The 22,285-nt window shown below is 37.2% G+C and overlaps 2 protein-coding genes across 3 annotated transcripts in view; one reads left to right on the top strand and one right to left on the bottom strand.

The window, feature by feature from the left end:
* Positions 1-14,011, bottom strand: part of LOC126183266 (ADP-ribosylation factor-like protein 8B-A) — a 47,407-nt gene extending 33,396 nt beyond the window's left edge. Inside the window, exons 1-3 of the mRNA XM_049925089.1 lie at positions 13,710-14,011; positions 13,303-13,457; positions 5,563-5,724 (exon numbers count right to left, since the gene is read on the bottom strand). Coding sequence (XP_049781046.1) covers positions 5,563-5,724; positions 13,303-13,457; positions 13,710-13,832 — 440 coding nt within the window. The 5' untranslated portion in view covers positions 13,833-14,011. The remainder of the gene's footprint in view (positions 1-5,562; positions 5,725-13,302; positions 13,458-13,709) is intronic.
* A 381-nt stretch (positions 14,012-14,392) lies between these two features.
* LOC126185153 (glucoside xylosyltransferase 1) overlaps positions 14,393-22,285 on the top strand; it is a 172,996-nt gene continuing 165,103 nt past the window's right edge. For both annotated transcript variants that reach the window (XM_049928001.1, XM_049928002.1), the window contains exon 1: positions 14,393-14,742. In XM_049928001.1, the coding sequence (XP_049783958.1) occupies positions 14,468-14,742 (275 nt within the window). In that variant the 5' untranslated portion in view covers positions 14,393-14,467. The remainder of the gene's footprint in view (positions 14,743-22,285) is intronic.

The raw sequence follows: 22,285 nt of genomic DNA, 5'->3' as shown, positions 1-22,285 counted from the left end.
CTGAAAGTATTGGTGGCCAAGTCGTAAGGCTGACATATTTTAAGTTTGTCTCACATTGTGATTCCTGCAACAGACGGAATAATTCAGGAAGAACTAAGGCACCATTACAAGAACTGCCAGAGACTAGTGAACCTTTTGAAAGAATTGGGTTAGACGTCATCGGTCCCCTGCCAAAGACTAAGGATGGAAACAAGTACATATTGACGATATTAGATCATTTCTCCAAATATCTTATGATGATACCAGTACCTGAGCAATGTGCTGAAACCATAGCTAAAGTTTTTGTGAAGGAATGGATTCTAAAGTTTGGATCTCCATTAAGCATTATCAGTGACCAAGGGACGAATTTTATGAGTGATTTACAAACATGTAAGCTGATGCAAATAACACAGTTGAGAACCACACCAGCACACCCTGAAGGCAATGGTCGCATCGAGAGAGTACACAGAACCATCATTAAAATGCTTAGCCACTATGTGAGCAGCAAACACGATAATTGGGATGTCTGTCTTCCATGTGTTAAGGGAGTTACCTCGCAAACTGAGAGACATATGGAGGGGAGTGAAACAGCGGAATCATCAGTCCTTCCTTCAGCAAGCCAAGCAACATGATTGCCAAGCAGTTGCGCTGCAGTATCGAGTGGGAGACTTTGTCTACCTGAGCAATGTAGTACTAAAGAAGTCACAGGTCAAAAAGTTTAAGAAGTTTTGGAAGGGACCATACCCGATATTGGAGGTAGTGTCACCTGTTAACCTAAAGCTCCAAGTGCCTTTTCGTTCGGTTCTTGTCCATGTCAACCATGTAAAGCCCTACCTGGGTAGATTCCCTGTAGCTACGCAGGACGACGACGAGGACCGACCGAGGGGGCAGACCAGCTGCTCCAAAATGTAGGAGCTGAGCACAGCGAGTTCACAGTCCAGACTTCGAGCCCAAGGCATCGCCGCCGCCAACCCAGCGATCCAGCCCAAGGCACACTTACAACCTCCGTAAGCGCGTGTAGTGTGAGTGAATGCAAGGTGTGTTGCATTTAGCCGAGTGCATATGTGAATGTGCTGTGCAATATAAAATCGCAGCTATTGCTTAAGGTGCTCAAGTGTATATAACATCTGTTCCACAGGTCACCGAAGACGCATATTTCTTCATATTCATTGTTTAATTCTAGTGTGTAGAACTTATTAACCATGTGAACTGTAATTCCATTCTTTGTTATGTTAGTGTGGTCCATTAATGTTGTAGATGTAGTATAACAGAATGCAGGTGTGTTGTATGAACCACAATCAGACATGGCAGTCTCAACGCACAGTGCTACAATTGTGCTTAAATATAATTTGTCTGAGATTCACCAACAATTTGATTCTGTTAAAAAAACAAACTGATTTGATCCGTTCAGTTAAGAATAATGATACAGTCTTGGAAACGAACCTCTTGGTATAACAACTTGATTACTGTAAAAATGCAAGTAGAATCTACTTTTGCTAGCTATGAGCATGAGATTAAATGTTTCTTAAAACTCTTGCCATATAAAAGCTTGATTAGGAGCAAACGTGCCTGGTTTGATTTTGGAGGTAAAGTTCTTCGTACTGTATTTGGTACCTTAACTAGCCAGGATCTATTGGACATAAAGGATAAAATACTAGCTCTAGAGCAGCAGTCTAACACAAATTCAATTAACCTTTCTAATGAAATAATTGTGTCAAGAAATATGCAAAAGACCGTTACTAACCACAAATTTTTTATTGAACAAATTGTGAAAGAGTTCATTACACATTTTAACACAATTCGTGGTGAAATGAATGCAACCATCCGTGAATTATATGCAATTCTTCAAGCTGTGCGGTTCCAGACTGAAGCGCCTAGAACCGCTCGGCCATCAGTGGCTGGCGGCTAGATGGATCATCTACCACGATTTACCCTGTCAATTACTACAATTTATATGCTTATTACAGATAAACTACCACATATTTTTTAATGACTGAAGATCAATTAACTGTAATTGTTTCTATACTGATTGCCAGATCCAAGCATAATTTTGAAATGTATAAAATTCATACTTACCCTGTGAAATGGAACGAAGTAGGTATTCACACAATGTATCAGCTAAAGGATTATTTATTGATCAGTAAAGATAGAAGATATTTTGTATCCCTGAATGAACATGATGTTCGTAAGTGTAAACTTAATCATAAGCTAATTTGCCCAGAGACGGCAGTATTCTTTGATACTAGAGTGTACAGTTGTGAGAAAGATTTGTTTATGAACAATCCGCCTCACGGTGATTGCCCTAGGATTTTAATGCATCTTCATCAACCATTCCTTAAAAGATATTCTGAAAGTATAATATATTCGTTTAACTCTACTCTCGAAATAACATTTACCTGTAAAATGTTCGACACACCTGAACTACCTTTCACATCCAAATTAACTGGTAGTGGATCAATTCTGAATGTTACGCCCTGTGATTTATCATGTGATCTGTATTACCAACCACCTTTCATGCAGATGCAAAATTCCCTTTAACAAGGATGTTGCCTGTTAATTACAATGAATCATACTTACTGACCAATGCAAATAATTCTCTGCCCAGCTTACCCAAGGATGACAATTTAATTGTGTGTATCCATGAAAGTGTAATAAATACTAATAATGAGTTAAATTTCTTAGAAGTAGCAACTAAAATTATGTCTATTTAATCTTCCAATAATGCTAATCCATATTTGATTGTCAGTGTTGTGTCCTATGTGCTTTTATTGATGTCTCTTGTATGGACAACCTCTGTAATGTGTGAAATGGTCATCCTGAAAAACCACTCATCAGTGCCCATCGTCACTGTGTCTGCAAACAAAATAAATGTTCAAGTGTCCCCCAACGCTGCCATTGGCGAGATAAATGAACGACACCCAGGAGGTCATCTCGAGCAACCTTCGGTAGCTCATTTTCATGAGGGAGGATGATTGTAACGACAGAATTGTACGGCCGTAGCGGACAGCAGGAGAGCCACCGTGCTGTGCACTTATCACGCGGAATGCTGACGGGAAATGCAATCAGAGTCACGCGCCGTGGCGTGTACACAGCCACCGGCTACGAAGAGCAGTCTGAGACCGGCCAGTTGCAAACATGTATCGCTCCCGACACAGTGAAGACGGGTTACCAGATGCACGTAATGCATTGTTGCACCGTCTTTATTAATAAATGGTAAAACTAAGTTTAGCGTGTTTCCCATTCTGCACTACCCGGAGCTACCGCCCACGCATCCCATCCTAACAGCAAATGGACACAACAACATTTTACTCGGCCGTCCAAAAGACCCCGTTAGACTTGTCAAACCCCACAAGTAATTCCATATGATGAATATTGCATTTGAAAAATCAAATTTGAGGATAATTATTCCTGCTCTTGTATCCCACAACCATGAAGAAAGTTGCTCCGTTAGAAGTAAATTGTTACACCAAAATGTTTAATGTCACTGACAGAGTGATCGTTTTAGAGGTGATTTCAGAGCATCTTCTACTTATGAGGACTATGAAATAGATATGCATTTTGAAAATCAGGATTGATACAGAGCACGAATGTGTGTGAGAGAGAGAGAGAGAGAGAGAGAGAGAGAGAGAGAGAGAGAGAGAGAGGGGGGGGGGGGGGGATGTAGGTTTTGTCATCATTAGCCTGTCAAGGTCTGGATACATAATTAATGGCCGCCATGTCTGTGTTTATACAAGGTGGAAGGAAGGAAAATTAGGATTTAACATCCTGTCGACACTGAGGTCATTAGATATAGATATCATGCTTGGAATGTTTCCTGGATGGGGAAAGAAATTGGCCTTGCCCTTTTGATGGAACCACATCCTTGCATTTACCTGGAGCAACTTAGGGAAATCGTGGGAACCTAACTCATGCTGGCAGACACGAATTTGAACTGTCACCCTCCTGAATTAAAGACATTGTATGTAAAGATACAGACACAGTGTAAACACAGACACTGTAATCATCAATGATTTATAAGGATTAATTTTTTGCTGAAACAAATGGCAAATTATGATTTTGGCTCCGTTATTCTGCAGTCTGTTTCAGTCATGTCCTCAATAAGCAAGTTAATATGTGTGTGCAGTGTGAAGATGCAATGAAAAAACATCACGCATTGCTGTTTCGTGAGAACTACATATTTCCAACTAATCATTGTTTATCTGTGAATGTATGAAATGTTTTACACTTAACTGTAATTTGGCATAGATCCAAGTTCAAATCTAAGCCCAGCACAAAGTTTTTCTTTGTCACACACAATCACCACATTATAGATTTTGATTTGAATGAAAGAATCTATTTCCTTTAATCCTTCCCCCCCCCCCCTCCCCCCCAGGAAGCATCTCAACCATATTTACCAAGCCAACTATGTACACCCTTTTCTACATTTTTGTCAACTATCTGATCCTTAATCATATTTTCCTTTTGTGGGCTATGTAACATCTATGCTGAACACACTAGGCTCCCTTCAGATGCTGCTCGAATTTAGTGAAAAGGAAGTCCAGCAACTATTCATCTTGCAGTTGAATCTCTTTTTGCCCATGTTCACTTCCAAATGTATAATTATGGAAATATGATTCGGCCTTGGGCAAACAGAAACTCTTCTTCTTTTTGTAAGTCCAGAGCTGTTTAAAATTACTGTTGTTGCAGTTGCATGCAGCTCATTGAATCCAGTCAGAAGGTGACTATCACCAAGTTCTACTGACTCACTGCCACTGACAGTAATACATACTCAGCACAAGCAGTCTCTATAAACTTATATGCCATCAACTCTCTGGAGAATGCATGTAGAAGTGTTTCACGAGCAGTTTTGTGAGGACTATCATCTACAAAAATTAAGTTTTTTAACCAATCAACTGCATACTTTTAAAATTTAAATCTTTCCACTTCCCACAACTATATGGTGCTGGGAGGAGCATGCTTCCTGTGCTTCCCAAATAAACTTTTTGAAAAGGGCAAGGGAGAAGTGCATGGATTATATGTACCACAGAGCCATGCTAACTTACTTATGTCACAAAGAAGACTTCCACCATATACTCCTAATTCTCCTTAAAAGTTCATCCCAATTCATTCTGATACACCATCCTTCTATTAAGACCCATGATATTTCCATTATCAGAACAGCATCACTTATCAACCACTGAAGCAAAGTGCTCTCAAACATTTTGAGAGAAGACAAAAGGCAAGCTAGGAAAACAGAAGTAGTAGACAAAATTATAAAGCAGGTTTGTTTTCCATTTAGTTCAATTCTAAAAATAAAGGAAAAAAGGGAACTTTAAATTATGGCAGCAAGCAAAGTAAGACAGCTTCAAAATGCAAAGTTGTTCATCTGTACACACCACACATTCAATCTATAGGACATAGCTACAAGCTTTAAGTGCAGCCTACAGTCACTATCCTCACAATTGGCAACATTATAACTTTTAGGAACAGTAAGTACTCAAACGAACAGCTATGGGTTCATTCCCAGTTAACATATGCATCATATAAGAACAGATTACCTACTACATAAAGTTGAATACACACAATTTTAGGAGTAATACTTACATTCTTTCAATAAGTCCGTTCTCATCTAGGGCATTAGGAAGATCACGTTTGTTTCCTAAAACCAAAACTGGTATACCAGCAAGTTGCGGCTTATCCAGTAAACTATGAAGTTCATTTCGAGATGCATCAATTTTTTCTTGATCTGCTGCATCTACCATATATCTGTAATGGTTGAAATAATTTAATATATTAGATTCCAAAGTGTAAGGAGTGAGACAAGATCACCAAAGACAGCAGCCTACAGCACTAAATATACAATAGCAAGTAGAAGAACAGTAGTTGGTAGCACATGCTAGAATGAAAATTAGCCTCACAGAAACTGAAATTTGAAAAACCGTTATAGCCTCCAATGTATATAATAGGGTACAATATACTGCAAGGCTATGAGCAACTGAAGTGTTTTTAATGACACCAGGAAAATCAAACACTGACAGACAAACTGCTTGTGATAATCTTCGGACTGATTTGGAAAATAATAGATGGAAAACTTAAGTCTGATACAAAAATCAATTTTACTGCCAGGACCATCACCATGCAATTTTACATATATACTTATCTCTTAACACTGTGAGAGTAAGATTAACTGCTGCCATTTAACTGATGTTCTGTAGATAATAAAGCATTACAAATTTAAGTTTAGTTATTTTATTTTATTATTTTATTTACACATCAAGTTCCGTAGGACCAAATTGAGGAGCAAATCTCCAAGGTGATAGAATGTGTCAGTACATGAAATCACAAAATAAAAGTAATAACAGATAAAAATAAAACTTCATGAACCTGAAAAAAGTCAGTTCATAAGTTTAAGTAAACGCTATCAGCAATACAATAAGAATCAGCTTAATTTTCCAAGGAACTCCTCAACAGAATAGAAAGCTCGTGGATTACTGCTAAGATCTTTGAATTCGAGTGGCAGCTTATTGAAAATGGATGCAGCTGTATACCGCATACCTTTTTGCACAAGAGTTAAGGAAGTCCAATCCAAATGCAGGTTTGATTTCTGCAGAGTATTAACCGAGTGAAAGCTGCTTATTCTTGGGAGTAAACTAATATTGGTAACAAGAAACGACGATAAGGAATATACATATTGAGAGGCCAATGTCAAAATACCCAGACTCGTGAACAGAGGTCGACAAGAGGTTCGTGAACTCGCACCACTTATTTCCTGAACCACCCGTTTCTGAGCCAAAAATATCCTTGTAGAATGGGAAGAGTACTCCCAAATATAATACCATACGACATAAGCAAATGAAAATAAGCAAAGTAGACTAATTTTTGTGTTGAAGTATCACTCACTTTTGATACCATTCGAATAGTAGAAATGGCAGTATTAAGTCTTTGAACAAGATCCTGAACGTGGGCTTTCCACGACAGCTTACTATCTATATGGACACCTAGAAATTTGAACTGTTCAGTTTCACTAATCATATGACCGTTCTGTGAAATTAAATGTAAAATTAAAATGTCAGGTTTTGTTGAATTGTGTGTTAGAAACTAAAAACTGAGTCTTACTGTGATTTAACGTTAGTTTATTTTCTAAAAGCCATGAACTGATGTCATGTGCTGCACTATTTGAAACCAAGTCAATGTTGCACACAACATCCTTTACTACCAAGCTAGTGTCATCAGCAAACAGAAATATTTTAGAGTTACCCGTAATACTAGAGAGCATATCATTTATATAAATAAAGAACAGGAGCAGACCCTACACTGATCCCTGGGGGTACCCCCAACTTGAGAGTACCCCACTCAGATTCCACATCACAGCTGTTATCAACATTGTGGATAATGACCTGTTGCTAAATTAAGAGGTGAATCAGTTGTGAGCTACTCCCGTATTCCGTAATTGTCCAACTTCTGGAGCAATATTTTGTGATCAACACAATCAAATGCCTTAGTTAAATCAAAAAATACGCCAAGTGTTTGAAACTTTTTGTTTAGCCCATCCAGTACCTCACAGAGAACAGAGAATATAGCATTTTCAGTTGTTAGACAACTTGTAAAGCTGAACTGTACATTTGATAGCAACTCTTACGATATAAAATGATCAATTATCCTTACATACACAGCCTTTTAAATAACTTTAGCAAACACTGATGGCATAGAAATAGGTCTAAAATTATCTACATTATCCCTTTCTCCGATTTTATAAAGTGGCTTTACTACTGAGTAATCACTCAGGAAACCGACCATCCCTAAAGGAAAAAATTACAAATATGGCTAAATACAGTGCTAATATGTGCAGCATGCTAGGCACTCCATCATAACCATGAGAGTCCTTACTCTTTAGTGATTTAATTATTGACTCAATCTCCCTCTTGTCTGTATCACAAAGGAGTATTTCAGACATCAATCTCGGAAAGACGTTTGCCAAGAAAGTTATATGATTCTGTGTAGAAACTAAATTTTTATTTAATTCACCAGCAATGCCCAGAAAATGATTGTTAAATACTGTTCATATATCTGATTTGCCAATAACAGAAATATTTTTACTATGAACTTACTTTATATCATCGACCTAGTGCTGCTGACCAGACACTTCTTTCACAACTGACCATATGGTTTTAACTTTATCCTGTGAATTAGCTATTCTATTTGCATTGAACTTATTAATTGCCTTTCTTATAACATATTTAAGCACCTCACAATACTGTTTGTAATGGGCTACTGTAGCTTGATTGTTACTGCTTCTAATGATATAATTCTCACTTTTTTGTACTTGATATCCTTATCCCACTAGTCAGCCACCCGGGCTGTCCATTATTGCTAGAACCCCGTTTAGAATGTTCTTTCCTACATAGTTTGTAATTAAATATGACATTGGTTTGAGTACAAAAGCCTTTTAGTGTTAAAATTTGTGCATCATGGTCTGAAAGGCCACTGACACTTTTACTAACAGAATGCCCATCTAGTAATGAAGAATGAATAAAAATATTGTCTATGGAGGAGGAGGAGGAGATTAGTGTTTAACGTCCCGTCGACAACGAGGTCATTAGAGACGGAGCGCAAGCTCGGGTTAGGGAAGGAAATCGGCCGTGCCCTTTCAAAGGAACCATCCCGGCATTTGCCTGAAGCGATTTAGGGAAATCACGGAAAACCTAAATGAGGATGGCCGGAGACGGGATTGAACCGTCGTCCTCCCGAATGCGAGTCCAGTGTGCTAACCACTGCGCCACCTCGCTCGGTTATTGTCTATGACTGTGCTACTGTTCCCCTGCACCCTAGTTGGAAAAAACACAGTTTGCATCAGATCATATGAATTTAGGAGATCTACCAACATCCTTTTTCTTGCACAATCATATGCAAAATTAATATTAAAGTCACCACATATAACTAATTTTTGGTGCTTCCTATAAAGTGAACAAAGAACCCTCTCTAGCTAGAGCAAAAATGCTCTGAAGTCGGAGTTAGGGGATCTATAAACAACAATAATAATTAGAAGTTTAGTTTTACTAAATTCAACTAACACTGCACAACTTTCAAATATCTGTTCAGTGCAGTGTCGTGATATGTCTATGGACTCAAATGGAACACTGTTTTTTTTTTTTTTTTTTTTTTGGAACTCCTTGAGAAACAGCTGGCTAATCTGTAGCCTGGTAAATGAAGCCTATGAATTATCAAATTATTTAAGTGATGCTCTGATATATCAATAATTTCAGAGTCAACATCTATTAGCAGTTCACTAACTTATATTTTGATGAAATATGCTAATTCCTCCTCTACTTGGAAACTTTAGATCCTCAAAGTGAGCCCTTAGTTAAGAGGAACTTCCTTTAAGCATGTATACCTATCAGCTAACTTCAACCTAAAAAAGGTGTAGCTCTAACACCAACTACTACAGGAATTTTTCCATGAGTGACACCACCACCACCACCACCACCACCACCACCACCTATAAGCTCAGCGAGCCTCCCCTTCCCATACCTATTGAGGTGTAGGCCTAGTGAAACCCGATCTACTGATAGACCCAACTGGCACCACTGAGATGTGATCCATGCCCTCTGCCATCAGTGCCCTCCCCAGCCCCACATTAACACGCCTAACAGCCGCATTAAGGTGAGGCCGATCATGACACTGAAACAGTTCCATGAAATGCACATCAGTGCCATCAGTTTGAATAGTATTCCCCATCCCTATCGAGACTATTCCCTGCTCCACCCACTATCACTACCTGATCCTCCTCCGTAAAATTCTTACATAACTCCCCCATGCTTCCAGTCACCTGAGCCTACCCTGCACTAGGCTTCACAATGCTGGTGACCTGGCACTCACTCCCCCAACACTTTCTGCAACTGCTGGCCCACACCTCAACCATAAGAACTACCTAGCAGCAGAACCTTCTTTCTGCTAGACTTTGCAATTAACCTAGGCCTCCCAATTGCTGAGGACTGCTGCAAGTTCCCTCCATGTACAGTGTACTATGTATCATAAATAGTGATGAAAGTTTTAGCATATTACTTTGAATTTATAATTCTCAAGGCACCTACAGCGAGGCCTTTCAGCTGAAAAGAAGTAAAATGACAGAGCAATAAATAGCCTCCGCCTAGGGAAGTATTCCTCTGCACACTGTTAGCTACCTTATGATATGTGGCAAAGAGTACTTTGGGTACCATTATCATTTGCCTCACTTTTCCGTTCCATTTGCCGATGGTGCACGGGAAGAATGGCTGATAGCAAACCTCTGTATGTGTTCAAATTTATCCAACTTTATCATTATGGTTATTTCACCAGATTTAGCTAGGAGACCTAAATGTTGCTAGGCTTGTTAATAGGCACACACATGGAATTTTAACTGTAATCCCCATGGATACACACCTTTCTAGCAGTGTCATTGGAGCTGGATAAGCATGCTACCTCCTTAATGCTCTAGCACTTCCTAAACATACTCGTGGTGAAATATGGTGCTATTCTCCAACTCATCTGCTCCGTCTGTGTGGTAATAAATCCATGTCACTGAATAATATTTCGGTCAGTTGTAGGAGGATTTTGTGAACTACTTATTTTGTACGTGAATTACAAGTCCTTACGATTCTTCCCATGAATCTTAACCCACCACTTGTTTTTTTTTTTTTTCCCCTTAACTACTACTACGTGGTGGTTCCACTTTAGATCACCCCAGATATGTACTTTTAGATCCAACTGCATATCATTTAGTAAACACAAAGGAAATTTTCATGTAAATTATGAAAGAAACAAGCGGAAAAGGCAGAAAAGAAATGGTCAACTGTAATAAAAACATGTATGTCCCCCTACTGGTTCAATTCCATCCTACTGACCCTAGTGATGACTATTTGTCCAGTAACTAAATGTGAATCTAAATGAATTAAGTAATTACATTAAATTCCTCATAGTTTGGCAAAGATATCTGAAGGTATAGTCCTGTCAATAACTGTGTCATTAATTCCTAATAATTAGGAAGGATATGGCACTGCAGTTTTAGGCACAGCGTTACTGCTTTTAAAATATCAAAAATTTCAACAGAATGAACAATCATATTGCTCTAAACAGCTACATTTACTGACTGTTCATCTTTAAGCACTGGGTTCTGTATTTTTGATTCACTTATCACAGCAATTTTGCGACTTGCTTGACTGACACTTAGGCCCTAATATGTTGCAGGTCTTGGTATTATGGCTGTTGATTTCATGTATCTTAGTAAATATTTCTCGATTCATTTTCACATGAACTGGACCGCAGCTCACATACTACCTGAAATCTGTCATTCCTATTATTTTAAGAAAGTGTGTTGCAAAAATCAACTCTTCTGTTAAGTTTTCACTCTTAATCTTATTGTATCGTTCTTGCACTAATCAGTCTTTCAGCCTATTTGGGGGGGGGGGAAAAAAATGTAATCAACTGTGTTTTTAGTGGTACAGGTTTGTCACTGAAGTTGGTAATAGAACTCCATTTCTGAGAGATACTGTCATTTTTCTGAGAATTTCTCAGTCTCTACAGTATACATGAACTGATTTCTGTGTCAAATATACAACAAAATTTATTTATAAACAGCATTGGGATAGAAATGATACCGAGGCTTTAGAAATAGTTGCTAAGAAATATATCATACCACCACCACCACCACCACCACCACCACCACCACCACCACCGTAAAAATTCTGATCCTATCATAAACCATGATTCACCATACTTTAATAAATTCAGTGTTCATTCAGTATACTGAACAGATTTCCTGCATGTGTATTGCCACAGTTAATGCATTATCAATTTAGCTGTGATTAATTTATACCACACACACTTAATGTTATCCACAGAATCTGCAGTCGACCGTGTGGATGAAGCTTCTTACTAAGTTTCATCTACAATTGCGTCCCTCTGTTTCCTCCAGTCTTTGTTGCTGAACACTGTGTGCTACATCTGTATCATCATCAGGTATATAACCAAAAACACTTTTGTGAGCAACAGTTTTAGTATTTGCCAATATGAGTTCACTCGAAAGGAATGAAGCAAGAATACGGGTTAGCATCCTATTAACAATGAAGTCATTTGGTACCAAGTTCAAACATAACATGGAAAAGAATGGGAAGGAAGTTCGCTACATCCACTTGAAAGACTCGGTCTAGCATTCACATCAAACAATTTGGTGAAACTGCAGAAAACCTAAATCTGGATGACCAGATAAGAACTCTGACTCCTCGAATGTGTGTACTAACTTATCGCTGCACCACATTGTTTTTTTGTTCTCTAAGCTGTTCCACTGGTAGCTCTTCCTTTAGCACCTCCAAGCCACTAGTTTACTTTTCTCCTCCTCTCGCAGCTCTCCCCCACTCTTTTCTCCAAACATTTATTTACAAACAGATGTCAAGGGTCAACCATATATTATAGCTTTAGTTTTCTATTTCCACATGTTCACTGCCGAGTCTTACTTCTTACTGCAGTTACATAACTTCAGCCATCACACTGTTTTCACAAAGTGAGATAGAGATAGGACAGTGGTTAGCACACTGGACTTTCAACCAGGAGGACCAGAGTTCAAATCCACATGTGGCAATCCTGATTTAGATTTTCCATGATTGTCCTACTTAGCGCAGTTCATGTTTGGAATGGCTATTTGGCAATTTTTCATCAGTTGTCTGTACACATTCTGCTGCCTCTTTCAATTGACATTACTTTATTTTCAATATTTAAACAATTTTATCTCCACTTTTAGCATGGGATATACTCAGCAAGCTTTCTTATTCTATGGCTTTTTTCTAATAGTGTTTCCTGATATCACTCATTTCCTTAATTAATTTTATATAAATTGCATCACAGTTATTTACTTTTCTCAGTATCTTCCAATTTTATCAATTTTCCTAATTATCTACTTGTGCAGTTAAATGATATCATATCACAAACTAATATTTGTAAACAGTTATCTTTACTGTGCAATCCATACACTCATTTCAGACAGTGTACTGTCAAAATCCAAAATTCTGAGATGCCAGTCCTTAAGCAAATGACATACATGGTTTGATACTTTTTTCCTCCCTTAGTCAGTGAGAAACAGATTTCGTCACGAGTGTGTCTTAAGTGGCTGGAAAAGGACAATGTCGACATTAATTACCAACTGTTTCAGTGAAACATTTGGTCCAAAAAATTTTCGAAATATTTTCTCAAGAATTCCGTCAGCAGATAGAAATCTTGCCCCTTTTTGTTTTAAGAGGTCAAGATAACACACCAGGATGTTCTTAAGATGCAATGATATGTTACACTACAAAACAAAATGGTATGAAAACTTACACAATGGCATTTACTCCGCGACAATATCGCTCCCACATCGATCTAAATCTGGGCTGTCCTCCAATGTCCCATACTTTAATCGTTACGTTTCCTTTTGTTATCTTCCTCATATTGAAACCTACCGTCGGTATCATATCTTCACTGAATTGACCGGACTGCAAACATATGAAAGAACCATCATCACACTAAAGTAAAAACCGGAGACATATGGGCAACATAAGGTACACAATAAAGCAAAACTTCGTAGCGCCAAACTTGCTGTTTGAAAGAGCAATATAAAAAACTGCACAAAAATCACTTTCACGAAATTCTGGCAATTAACGATTGAACAAGAGTATGCCAGTCGTCCAAAAGAAATGAATCATCATCAAAATAAAGTTTTAATATATCAATATTTATGTTCTTACCGCTATGACGTTTACGAACGTAGTTTTACCAGAGTACTGCAAGCCTACTAATGTCAGTTCCATTTCTTCTTTCCAAAACAAACTTTTAAACCAATCTAGAATACGATTTATTAAAGCCAACATGTTGTCTGCCGCTCTGAAATCTGCCCACAGCAGTTAAAATAAAGTGGTCCACTTGGAATATCAGAATATTGCCGAAGACACTGACGATTACAATATTTGACTTCACATCAACATCTGGCCGTCAAAAGTCCTATGACTATTCGTGCTACTGCAAGGTTCAAAATCCACACTGAATGCGCTGTCACCCAAAAATTATATAAACCCTTAGTGCGTAACAGGGCGATGACACTATTGTCATAGTGATGTTCCGTTACATTTGACAGCAATGTTTATTGTACATAAAATATATTTCTAATTTTTAGGTAAATAAATTTAACTCTAGTAGGTGGTGTCTTCAAAATACCTATAAACCTAGTTACATAATTCGTATCCCTATTTTACTGTAGCTTTTCCAGGCGAATAAAATTTATAGAACTACGAAAATATTACTTCTGTACTTTTTCCAGTACGTTTTTCTGAACTTTATTATCGATTTTTTTAACAATCGATGTCAAAGAGTTCCATTATGAAATGCAGTGGTGTGTAATATCTTTGTGTTTCAAAACATTGTGTTGTTTATTTTAATGAAGGATAATGAGATTTGTGACACAATGTGATTTTTTCACAGGGTGTAGCGTGCCAAGCATTATTTCAGCATGAAATCGCTAACACGCTTGGTAATATTGCTGCTAGCTGTTTGCGTCTGTTTTGTATTCGTTGGCGTGAATCTTTTGTACCTCAAACCAAAACTGTATAATGGATTTGGAAGTCAAACTAGTGCCATGAACTTAGTGTATGTGAAGCATAAGCCGTCCACACAGTTTGAAACCAGGGGTGACATTATCTCTAGAAACACAGAAACCAAAATTGAAACAGATGCCAGTGTTCCACATCTTTACAGAGCTTCACTTCGCAATCCTTGGAGTAATAGGTACGTGTATTCGTTGTTATTTAAAGCAAAATTTGATTTATGGGTCAGTTTGAGAGAGAGGAAGGGTTATTATTTTGTGTATTTATTATAGTAAACTATTAATTTTTGTTTCCATAGAACTCAAATTCATCTGTTTGGAAGCGTCTGGAAGACATGTAATATGGAAAAACTATTTAGACTGTGGAGAAGAGAATAACATTGTTTACTGTGCAAAATATAATATAGCTGAAAGTGTTTTGGCTCTTTTAATTATATCCTCATACTTTACTGCCTCTAAATAGATTTTAGTTGTATAGACCTATGTTTCAGATTGGCAATAACCAAATTGACAAACACAAGTGTCAGGGATGAGGGGAAGTGACAGGAGAGGAAAAAAGAGAACATATTGAAAATAATTCTTAAACTCCCAGATACTTCTAACTTTGAGGGCTACTGGTTGCATGCTATGTATAGTAAAGAAAGTGGCTTTTTATGACTAGATGTTATGTGACGTGGAATCTCTGCACCAAAATTTAACTGACAAGTGCCCTTTTTGTATGACGTATGTTCCTTTTCTGTTTGCCTTCCACATAAACATTTCTTATTGTTATTCAGGAAGTGTAATGGGATAAATCGACCATTGTGCTGTTGAACGTAATTTACTCATGAACACTATTGCTCTTACAATAATTTTTAGCAGTAAGATAAACACAACATTATTGAAGCTGATATTATTCTTTATTAACTACAAATGTAGCTCTATACACTTTGTTGGATAATGCATTAGAGCTGCATGCCAGACTTTAACAGCCTGTACATCTAAACCTGCATTTTGTGGTTATAGAACTACCTAGGAATATTTCATGGACCAACTCAAAATCTTCAGTAACAGATATATGGGATTGATTCTAGGTTTTTATCTCTAAATCCTACATAAGTTCACCAAAAAGAACATTAATGCCCCCTTAAAGAAGCTATGTTTAATTTGTCTTCTAAGTAGCTACATATTTTTCTAGAGCTTCATATGCTATTCACCTGAACTCAAGACATTGTACATATTCCTTGTGTGAATTGAATTTTGATTACAACATGACTGTCTTCTTCCTCAGGCTGAACATGTAGACTTTAACACTAGACTCTATAGAACTTCATTCCTTGGCATAATAGTATAGAAAGTACTTTGACATCTTGTAAATGGCACATAACTGGAGTTTGTGGTTGTCATTATAATGATGGTCAATCTGATTTTTTTTATTTTTTTTTATTTTATTTTATTTTTTTTTTTTTCTCACAGTGAAGGCAGTAGGACTGTTAATAAAAGTGCTCTTTATAATGGATATTCAAAATGTAGAAGAGCCACATGTTGCAAGAAAAATGCTACAAAACTTGCAAACTGTAACACTTAGTGTTACACCTGTCACTAACAATAGGGTCCAGTACTATCATCTTCTCCCTTTAGTACAACACATTATTAAATACATAAAACCATCACCTTTGTAACAAAGTTACTGTCATCAGTATGTTAACAGATTGCAATCATCATAATCAGCAGCACATACAATTTTACAGCCACTGCTGTATAAAGGCTTCCTCTAGACTTTACCATGCAGTACGTTTTTAAGATATTCGCACCCATGTTGCTCTTCTGTGTTTTATAACTTCCCACTCTGTTGCATCATCATCATCATCTCAGTCTTTTCTCATCACTTGGTTATTTAGCAAAATGTTTCCTTGATCCTTCTACAGTCTGTTCACTTGGCTAGAGGCCTCTCTCACCACCATTTTTTTAAGATCATAATTACGTCTTCCACCCAGGCCTATTACCTGATCCATTTGTTTGCTTTCCTGTCTCTCCTAGTAATTTTCCACATGCATTTCTCCATTGCTCACTGAGCAACCAACTTCGAATGGGCTTCACATTAAAAGTTTATTTCTCACTGCCACAAGATGCAAGAAGTAATAGCCACTGATTGCATACAGTTCAGAAGCTTCTTAATTCAGAAAACTCTATTTATTGATTGTGTGAACCATGACATTATGTTACAGAAATTACAATTCTGTGGTATAAATGAAATAGCATATGAGTGGTTTAAGTAATACCTACAGAAAAGGAAACAAAAAAGTTTCTTTATATGGGTCAAATGATTTAAATAAATTTGCCACTTCATCTAACTGGGATGAAATTATATTAGGTGTTCCACAGGGTTTAATCATGGGGGTCCCCTTCTGTTCTTGATGTATATGAACGACCTTTCTTCTTATCTGAAACAAGAAGCTGAACTTACACTGTTTGCTGATGATAGAAGCATCATTATTAATCCAATTAAAGAAACTCCAATTGAAAATGACACAAATAAGGTCTTTGGAAAAGTTATTAATTGGTCTTCTGCAAATGGGCTTGCTTTAAACTTTGAAAAAGCAATGTACATCCAGTTTTCTGTTGCAAAAAGTACAGTTCCTTCAATAAATATAACACATCAACAGAAGTCGGTAGACAGGGTGTACATACAGATGAGAATCTTAAGTGAAAATTTTATGTTTTGGATCTTCTAAAGCAACTAAGTTCAGCAACTTTTGTAATCAGAATAATTGCCAATTTTGAGGATATAGGAATTAGTAAGCTAACATACTTTGCATACTTTCACTCTCTAATGTCATACGGTATATTTTGGGGTAACTCAACACTTAGACAGAAAATATTCACTCCTCAAAAGAAAGTGGTTAGAATAATGTATGGGGTTCATAGTCGCAAATCTTGTAGCATCTTAAAAAGATTGGGAATTCTTACAACAGCCTCACAGTACATTTACTCACTAATGAAATTTGTTCTCAACAACATGGACCAGTTTAAAAACAACTGTGACATTCATGATTATAAGACCAGAAGAAAGAAAGACTTACACTATCAATTACTCAACCTATCTTTGGCACAGAAAGGGGTAAAATAAAAATATTTGACAAATTACCAGATGAAATAAAATGTCTGACAGACAGCAGTAATAGCTTCAAAAATAAATTGAAATCATATATTTAAATAATCTTGTTTCACATGTGCATTTCTTGTGCACTTGACATATTCCACATAACAGCGGCTACCATATCGTGCGATTGATCAGTGGAACATGCAACTGATTAACTCGGCCATTTTTTACTCGCCTGTTTTACAGTCCAGTCAGTTATTGTCTTCATTGTTAATTTGTCCTATTTTCTTGTCTGTATTTTGGATAAACATTATTTTAGTTATATTCTCACTGATTTTCAGGTTCACTTCCAAACATCCTCTACTCAACTCTTCCATTAGTTTTTGAAGTTACCACATTAGATGCAAATAATACAGTGCCATCGGCAACATTTAAGTGATTCATGTGTTTTTCCCATGTAAGAAGTGAATCAGAGTAACATAATAGTAATTATTTTTTCTGATTTTATATGCAAAGTAAAATGTTTAATTTATTTAAAAATGGCAGTTTGAAGTGGAAACAAGAAAACAGAAAATTATGTCTAAGTTTTATTTTATTGTTTCCCAGTAGAGTTCCTGTTTGCCCAGTAAATCTTCATCAATGTCATGGTTCCATTTTTAGTCATAACCCTGTTGTAGCAAATAATGAGAGGGCAGTCAGTTGAACTAGCTTTGTAGTTTAAAAAAAAGTCTGTACATCTGATTCCCCACTCCCCTCATTTTAAAGGCTTCAATTACAGATATGTATACATTTTGACCTAATTATGTTTATAGTCTTATTTTAGTACTTTCATTTTCAGAAATTTGGGAAGTATCCTTTCCTGATTTGGTTTGATTTATTCATTCAGGAATCATCTTCCATTGATGAAGACTTTGTCATCATAATGCAGTGAAAATAAAGTGTTCAAAATATATGAGTAATTAGAGTATGTAGGTATATTTTTGCGAAGGTAAGATCAGTGGCCGCCCGTGGCCTTGCTGAAGGAACCATTACAGCATTTGTGTCAAATGATTTAGGAAGACCTGAATCTGCATGGTTGGACAATGCAAAGTCTGCCCTCCTGAAAATTAGATCAGTGTATTGACAAATGCATTGCCTCATTAAGTTGGTCTCCATTGTACAATGTCGTTTTACACACTGTTTGTCCCATACAACTTAAGAGACACAGTTTTTCATTGCAGTAAGAACACTTGCTGGTGACTCCTGGACCATGAACCTGCTGCTAGGTTCCTTGCACTAACTCCAGTCTGTTTGAAAAACTGACTCCAGGTTGGTAAACAATGAACTATAACCCCTGCACACTTTCATGTCCTACTCTCAGTCCACCTGAAAAACTGAGTTAGCATCCCACCTATGATGAGTGAGACGTTGAACTCAGGATAATGACAAGATATGACGATCATGCATGTCAGATCTTAAACCATGATTTTTCTGTAAAAGCCTCTCATTGTGGTGAAGTATAGTAATGTGTAGCTGTCTCGTTTCATTATTAACTGTTGTTTAAATCCTTCCAGGTAATGTGTAACATGCATTAGTTATGAAGTATGTTTTAGCTGTGTTTTTTTTAACAAATTTGTTTTAGTAATCCTTAATCTCCTTGGGCAGTTTATTGCACAGTTTTATTCTCTATTAGAAAATGGTGGTGTTGCATTTTTTTCCGCTTGGTGAATGAAAGTTCAAACTGGCCCGTTTTCCGTGATTATGCGTGAAACTGTTAGTGAAATATTTAGTGATATCTTCAGTGATATGTACAACATATTAGTCAATATATTCACTTGATGCAGTAAGGATACCCAGTTTTTTAAGTAGGCCCTAGTTCTTTACACTGAGCCTAACTATGACTTCTATTTATTATTCTTACAGCCCTTCTTCACAGTTCGAAGATTGTGTCTATGTTTTGTGCCTTTGATCACCAGAAAAGAATCCTACAGCTAAGAATTGTGTTATCATTGTTATCATGGGAATAGCATGCACCACAAGGCATTGGCTGTTACAAACTGATATACAACCCTAACATTATTTTTGCCAGTATTTGTGTGTTCATTCGCTGTTAGTTGACAATGTTAATGACTTGCCACTCTGTCCTCATGAAGATGCAGAGCTAGTTCTTTATGCTGATGATATAAGTATAGTAATCACACCCAACAAACAAGAATTAGCTGAGGACATTATAAATAATGGCTTTCAGCAAATTATTGACTAGTTCTTTGCAAATGGACTCTCACTAAATTTTGAGAAAACACAGGATATGCAGTTCTGTACAATAAATGGCAGAACACCATTGATAAATATAGACTTCAAACAGAAGTCTGTTTGCTGAGGCAGAATATTCAAAGTTTCTGAGTGTGTGCATTGATGAGAAATTGAATAGGAAGAAACACATTTATGATCTGCTGAAATAATTAGGTTCAGCTACATATGCTATTAGGGTTATTGCAAATATTGGTGATATATTTATCAGTAAATTAGCCTGCTATGCATATTTTCATTCACTGCTGTCATATGGCATCAGTTTTGGGGTAATTCATCAATAAGAGAAAAGTATCCAGAATGAGATTTTCACTCTGCAGCGGAGTGTGTGCTGATATGAAACTTCCTGGTAGATTAAAACTTTCTTTCAGGAGTGCTAGTTCTGCAAGGTTCACAGGAGAGCTTCTGTAAAGTTTGGAAGGTAGGAGATGAGGTACTGGCAGGAGTGAAGCTGTGAGGACGGGGCGTGAGTCGTGCTTGGGTAGCTCAGTTGGTAGAGCTCTTGCCTGCAAAAGGCAAAGGTCCCGAGTTCTAGTCTCGGCCCGGCACACAGTTTTAATCTGCCAGGAAGTTTCAAGAGAAAAGTATTCATTGCACAAAAGCATGTAATCTGAATAATAGGTAGAGCCCACCTATGATCACCTTGGAGACCTTTATTTAAGGAACTCAGGATATTCACAGTACCTGTGCAATACATATATTCACCAATGAAATTTGTTATTAATGACCCATCCCAGTTCAGAAATAATAGCAAAGTGCATAGCTGCAACACTAGAAGAAAGGATGATCTTCTGGGTTAAATTAGACATTGGCACAGAAAGGACTGACTTACGCTGCCACAAAAAAGTTTGTTCATTTGCTAAATAGCATTAAAAGTCTGATAGGTAACAAACCAATGTTTAAAAACAAATTAAAAGAATTTCTGAATGACAGCTCCTTCTGCTCAATGGATGAGTTTTTAGAGATGAATGTTCCACATCATTACGAAATGTCGTATTCATGATCTATGGATCGAGTATTAATGTAATGTACCTAAAAACTTTGTGTTCAGTACACAGTCTATAAATTTATCATCAGTGATTACTGTGACAGAGCTGTTTGTCCTCTCTTTGCTGAAGTGCTCACTGTTTTCGTTAAGTTCCATGTTAATTCACTACATATTGCCCAGTCGTAAACGTGCTTGAGGTTTTGATTTGCTTTCGCTAATAGGAGTCTGGTGTTCTATCACTGACTATGATGTTGCTTTCATCAGCAGAGAGAGAGATTTTTCTCCATGTCTTATGCTGTCTGGAAAATCATTGTTATGTAGTAAAAACAGAATTGGATCCAACACTCTTCCCTGAGTGATGCCTGTGTTTATGTAAATATTTTCTGACAATTGTCTTACAAAATTTTTGTAATCAGCAGACATGTGAACTGTCTCTACCTTTTGCACCCTGTTTTCCATGTGAAACTGGAACCACTCACTTACTATTCCATTTACAAGTAGTACTTCTAGCTTGTTTAGTGATATTTTATGGCCTACCAAGTCAAAAGTGTTGGTCAAGTCTCAGAATATACCTGTAACACACTCATCCTTGTCAGGAGCTTGAAGTACTTTTGTGAAGACTGTAATGTCTAACATAGTACTTCTCCTACATCGGAAACCAAACTGTGCTTCATTAGAAAAGGCTGTATCTCCCATTGTAATTTGCCAGGGATTTCCTTGACACTCCTGTGCTATCTAAACAAATTCTTGACAAACAGCACAGCTACCGTATTTACTCGAATCTAAGCCGCACTTTTTTTCCGGTTTTTGTAATCCAAAAAACCGCTTGCGGCTTAGAATCGAGTGCAAAGCAAGTGGAAGTTCTGAAAAATGTTGGTAGGTGCCGCCACAACTAACTTCTGCCGTCGAATATATGTAGCGCTACACAAACATGCTTTGTGGGCACAAAGATAAATACTGGCGCCAAAACCTTTTTTTTTTTTTTTTTTTCTCGCTGCATTTTCATACATTGTCCAACGAAGTAAATACAAATTCCGTATTGTTCATCTTCGAATGTAGCAGAATTTCAATGTACTACGAAAATCCGACTGGCAAGACTGTTAGGGATATTTGTCAATATGGCCAACTCTACGTTCCGAGTTTTTTCCTACCCGTGAGAAGAGATGGTTGCTAATAGGAACCTGATGAAATGTGAATCACATGCAGTATTCTCTTCACCATAAGAATAATACGAAAATAAACATTTTGCCATGTATTCTTTCGTGTTTGCTGCTATCTCATTTAAATCCTGTCTGCCTAATAAACTACGAAACTAGAGTGAGACAACAGCAAACGCGGAAGGAATATACGTATCGTGTCATGTTTA

This window comes from Schistocerca cancellata, chromosome 4, assembly GCF_023864275.1.
Source record: "Schistocerca cancellata isolate TAMUIC-IGC-003103 chromosome 4, iqSchCanc2.1, whole genome shotgun sequence".
In the NCBI taxonomy this organism is placed as follows: domain Eukaryota; kingdom Metazoa; phylum Arthropoda; class Insecta; order Orthoptera; family Acrididae; genus Schistocerca; species Schistocerca cancellata.
The sequence above is the reverse complement of the archived record's forward strand: the minus strand, read 5'-3'. Positions and strand labels throughout refer to the sequence as shown.